This window comes from Myotis brandtii, unplaced genomic scaffold, assembly GCF_000412655.1.
Source record: "Myotis brandtii unplaced genomic scaffold, ASM41265v1 scaffold603, whole genome shotgun sequence".
NCBI lineage: Eukaryota > Metazoa > Chordata > Mammalia > Chiroptera > Vespertilionidae > Myotis > Myotis brandtii.
Genome location: NW_005370284.1, coordinates 184504 through 188648, shown reverse-complemented (window position 1 = coordinate 188648; position 4145 = coordinate 184504). Strand labels below are relative to the sequence as shown.

At 68.5% G+C, this 4145-nt stretch overlaps 1 protein-coding gene across 11 annotated transcripts in view; it reads left to right on the top strand.

Moving 5' to 3' along the window:
* Positions 1-4145, top strand: part of CAMK2D (calcium/calmodulin-dependent protein kinase II delta) — a 156286-nt gene that overhangs the window by 111272 nt on the left and 40869 nt on the right. For all 11 annotated transcript variants that reach the window (XM_014550551.1, XM_014550549.1, XM_014550546.1 and 8 more), the window contains one exon: positions 834-906. In XM_014550551.1, the coding sequence (XP_014406037.1) occupies positions 834-906 (73 nt within the window). The remainder of the gene's footprint in view (positions 1-833; positions 907-4145) is intronic.

Sequence of the window (4145 nt, the reverse complement as noted above, 5' to 3'; positions counted from 1 at the left end):
CCCGTGGCTCCCTGCTCCCTACCCTGGTGGCGGAGCGCGTCCTCACTGAGCGCTCGCTTCCTCTGGCCGTGGTGTGGGCCTGAGCTCGGACGCTGCTGGGTGGTGGCCCACGTCACTGTCGGATGACGGGGACGGGGAGCCGCAGTAGGGGTCCCTCTACCTGAACAGCAGGGAGCAGGCCCGAGAGGGGGCACGGCTGGTGCATCTCCGCAGGTGACAGCAGACGGGCGTGGAAACGCCTTTAACGTCCCCTGCTCCAGGGGCTCCCGCTGTACCGTTCGCCCCTCGGCTCCTAGCCCTTCCCCAGAAGCGGCCCGACTGCCGCGGGGTCCACGTTGTGGGCGGACTTTCGGTTCTTCTCCTGGGGACCCCGTTAGTGTTCCTCCGACATGTCGCACCGGAGCAGCGCTGCCGAGTCAGACGGTAGCTGGGCCCCAGGTCCGACCCTCCCTCACCTGCCGCTTCCTCCTGCTTCCCTGGTGCCGTGGTGACCAGGCGGGCACAGTTCAGGGGTGCAAGAGACCCCCACACGCTTGGTCCCTGAAGAGTTTCCTGGGACACGATGGGAGCAGGTACACGTTCTCCTCCCGGAAACCTTCCCTTCTGGGCAGCATGATCGCATTTGCCGTGGGGACGAACGAAGCAGCTCAAGTGGTTTTGCCTGAACGTGCCACAGAGTCCGTGCTGGGACCACAATCACCAGTACCTTGACTCGGCAGCGTTCAGTTCCCGTGGAAGGTTGGGAATTGGGAGAGAGTGTGATTGTGTGTGTGCTGGGACTGCACTGCCACCGGCACCCGGTCCCCAGCCCCCTCTGCCTTGTGTCTCCGCAGCCACTGCATCCAGCAGATCCTGGAGAGCGTGAGCCACTGCCACCTCAACGGCATCGTGCACAGGGACCTGAAGGTCAGTGCGGCCCACGTCTGGTGGAAGGAGCGTGGGATGTTTCCGTGGAAGAGCCAAGGGCGGGCACTTAACCTGGTTCCCTCATTGCTCCCAGCTTTCCACCCACACTGACCGTTGTGAGTGATGCTCCGTGCCTCCCAGCTGCTTGTCACAGTGACAGGCCTCACAGCCACGGGGCACCAGGGCATCACAGCGACAGTGCAGGACACCAGGGGGCGGGGCCGCACCAGGGGAGGATTTTCACCAGGGGGCGGGGCCGCACCAGGGGAGGATTTTCACCAGGGGGCGGGGCCGCACCAGGGGAGGATTTTCACCAGGGGGCGGGGCCGCACCAGGGGAGGATTTTCACCAGGGGGCGGGGCCGCACCAGGGGAGGATTTTCACCAGGGGGCGGGGCCGCACCAGGGGAGGATTTTCACCAGGGGGCGGGGCCGCACCAGGGGAGGATTTTCACCAGGGGGCGGGGCCGCACCAGGGGAGGATTTTCACCAGGGGGCGGGGCCGCACCAGGGGAGGATTTTCACCAGGGGGCGGGGCCGCACCAGGGGAGGATTTTCACCAGGGGGCGGGGCCGCACCAGGGGAGGATTTTCACCAGGGGGCGGGGCCGCACCAGGGGAGGATTTTCACCAGGGGGCGGGGCCGCACCAGGGGAGGATTTTCACCAGGGGGCGGGGCCGCACCAGGGGAGGATTTTCACCAGGGGGCGGGGCCGCACCAGGGGAGGATTTTCACCAGGGGGCGGGGCCGCACCAGGGGAGGATTTTCACCAGGGGGCGGGGCCGCACCAGGGGAGGATTTTCACCAGGGGGCGGGGCCGCACCAGGGGAGGATTTTCACCAGGGGGCGGGGCCGCACCAGGGGAGGATTTTCACCAGGGGGCGGGGCCGCACCAGGGGAGGATTTTCACCAGGGGGCGGGGCCGCACCAGGGGAGGATTTTCACCAGGGGGCGGGGCCGCACCAGGGGAGGATTTTCACCAGGGGGCGGGGCCGCACCAGGGGAGGATTTTCACCAGGGGGCGGGGCCGCACCAGGGGAGGATTTTCACCAGGGGGCGGGGCCGCACCAGGGGAGGATTTTCACCAGGGGGCGGGGCCGCACCAGGGGAGGATTTTCACCAGGGGGCGGGGCCGCACCAGGGGAGGATTTTCACCAGGGGGCGGGGCCGCACCAGGGGAGGATTTTCACCAGGGGGCGGGGCCGCACCAGGGGAGGATTTTCACCAGGGGGCGGGGCCGCACCAGGGGAGGATTTTCACCAGGGGGCGGGGCCGCACCAGGGGAGGATTTTCACCAGGGGGCGGGGCCGCACCAGGGGAGGATTTTCACCAGGGGGCGGGGCCGCACCAGGGGAGGATTTTCACCAGGGGGCGGGGCCGCACCAGGGGAGGATTTTCACCAGGGGGCGGGGCCGCACCAGGGGAGGATTTTCACCAGGGGGCGGGGCCGCACCAGGGGAGGATTTTCACCAGGGGGCGGGGCCGCACCAGGGGAGGATTTTCACCAGGGGGCGGGGCCGCACCAGGGGAGGATTTTCACCAGGGGGCGGGGCCGCACCAGGGGAGGATTTTCACCAGGGGGCGGGGCCGCACCAGGGGAGGATTTTCACCAGGGGGCGGGGCCGCACCAGGGGAGGATTTTCACCAGGGGGCGGGGCCGCACCAGGGGAGGATTTTCACCAGGGGGCGGGGCCGCACCAGGGGAGGATTTTCACCAGGGGGCGGGGCCGCACCAGGGGAGGATTTTCACCAGGGGGCGGGGCCGCACCAGGGGAGGATTTTCACCAGGGGGCGGGGCCGCACCAGGGGAGGATTTTCACCAGGGGGCGGGGCCGCACCAGGGGAGGATTTTCACCAGGGGGCGGGGCCGCACCAGGGGAGGATTTTCACCAGGGGGCGGGGCCGCACCAGGGGAGGATTTTCACCAGGGGGCGGGGCCGCACCAGGGGAGGATTTTCACCAGGGGGCGGGGCCGCACCAGGGGAGGATTTTCACCAGGGGGCGGGGCCGCACCAGGGGAGGATTTTCACCAGGGGGCGGGGCCGCACCAGGGGAGGATTTTCACCAGGGGGCGGGGCCGCACCAGGGGAGGATTTTCACCAGGGGGCGGGGCCGCACCAGGGGAGGATTTTCACCAGGGGGCGGGGCCGCACCAGGGGAGGATTTTCACCAGGGGGCGGGGCCGCACCAGGGGAGGATTTTCACCAGGGGGCGGGGCCGCACCAGGGGAGGATTTTCACCAGGGGGCGGGGCCGCACCAGGGGAGGATTTTCACCAGGGGGCGGGGCCGCACCAGGGGAGGATTTTCACCAGGGGGCGGGGCCGCACCAGGGGAGGATTTTCACCAGGGGGCGGGGCCGCACCAGGGGAGGATTTTCACCAGCGGGCTGCTTCCTGCCACGCGGTGAGGTGCAGCACCGCCGGCGCGGCTCTTCTGGGGGAGTGTCTGCTCCGTCCTCCTCGGCCGTTGGACAGGGTGGCGGGCTGCTTCCTGCCACGCGGTGAGGTGCAGCACCGCCGGCGCGGCTCTTCTGGGGGAGTGTCTGCTCCGTCCTCCTCGGCCGTTAGAGGACAGGGTGAGCTTCGGGAGCTCACTCCTGCTTCTGCCAGACTGCTCCCCTGTAGGCCCACTCGGCCCCGGTCCCCGCGTGTCCCTGGGCTTGCCACAGCCCTGGCCACTGCTTGTCCTGGCGTCTCGCCCGCACCTGAGAAGGGGAAGGGGGCAGCTGGGTTCCTCCTGCCTGGCTCTACACCGAACGTTGCCCTGACTATTCTCAGGCCCTGGTTCCTGTGCTCCTTCAGGGACCATGCAGATGTGTGAGCACAGCTCGGTCATCCACGTCCGTTAGAAGCCCAAGTGTTGCTGTCCATCATCAGAGGCCCGGCTGGGCGTGAGTGGGGTGCTGACTGCAGCCCCTCGGGGAGCACTGCTGCGGCTCGGGGCTGCAGGGTGTGGTGCAGAGCTGAGCGCTGAGGGGTCGCAGGGGCCTTCCGTCTAGGAAAGGCAGTGCCAGCACAAGCAGCGCCAAGCAAAGGCGATTGTTCCGCCCGTCGCTGGGCACTAAATAACGGAGACGAGTGTCTCTGAGGCAGTCACACCTGCAGGGCGGCCAGACGGTGGGCACACCCGGTGTGGAGCCCCAGGACTGGAGACAGGCTGAGCGCAGCAGGGCAGGCAGAGGCACCCAGCAGAGATCAGGAGGGGCAAGTGGGGGAGTGGGAATTAGGGCAGGGGCACAC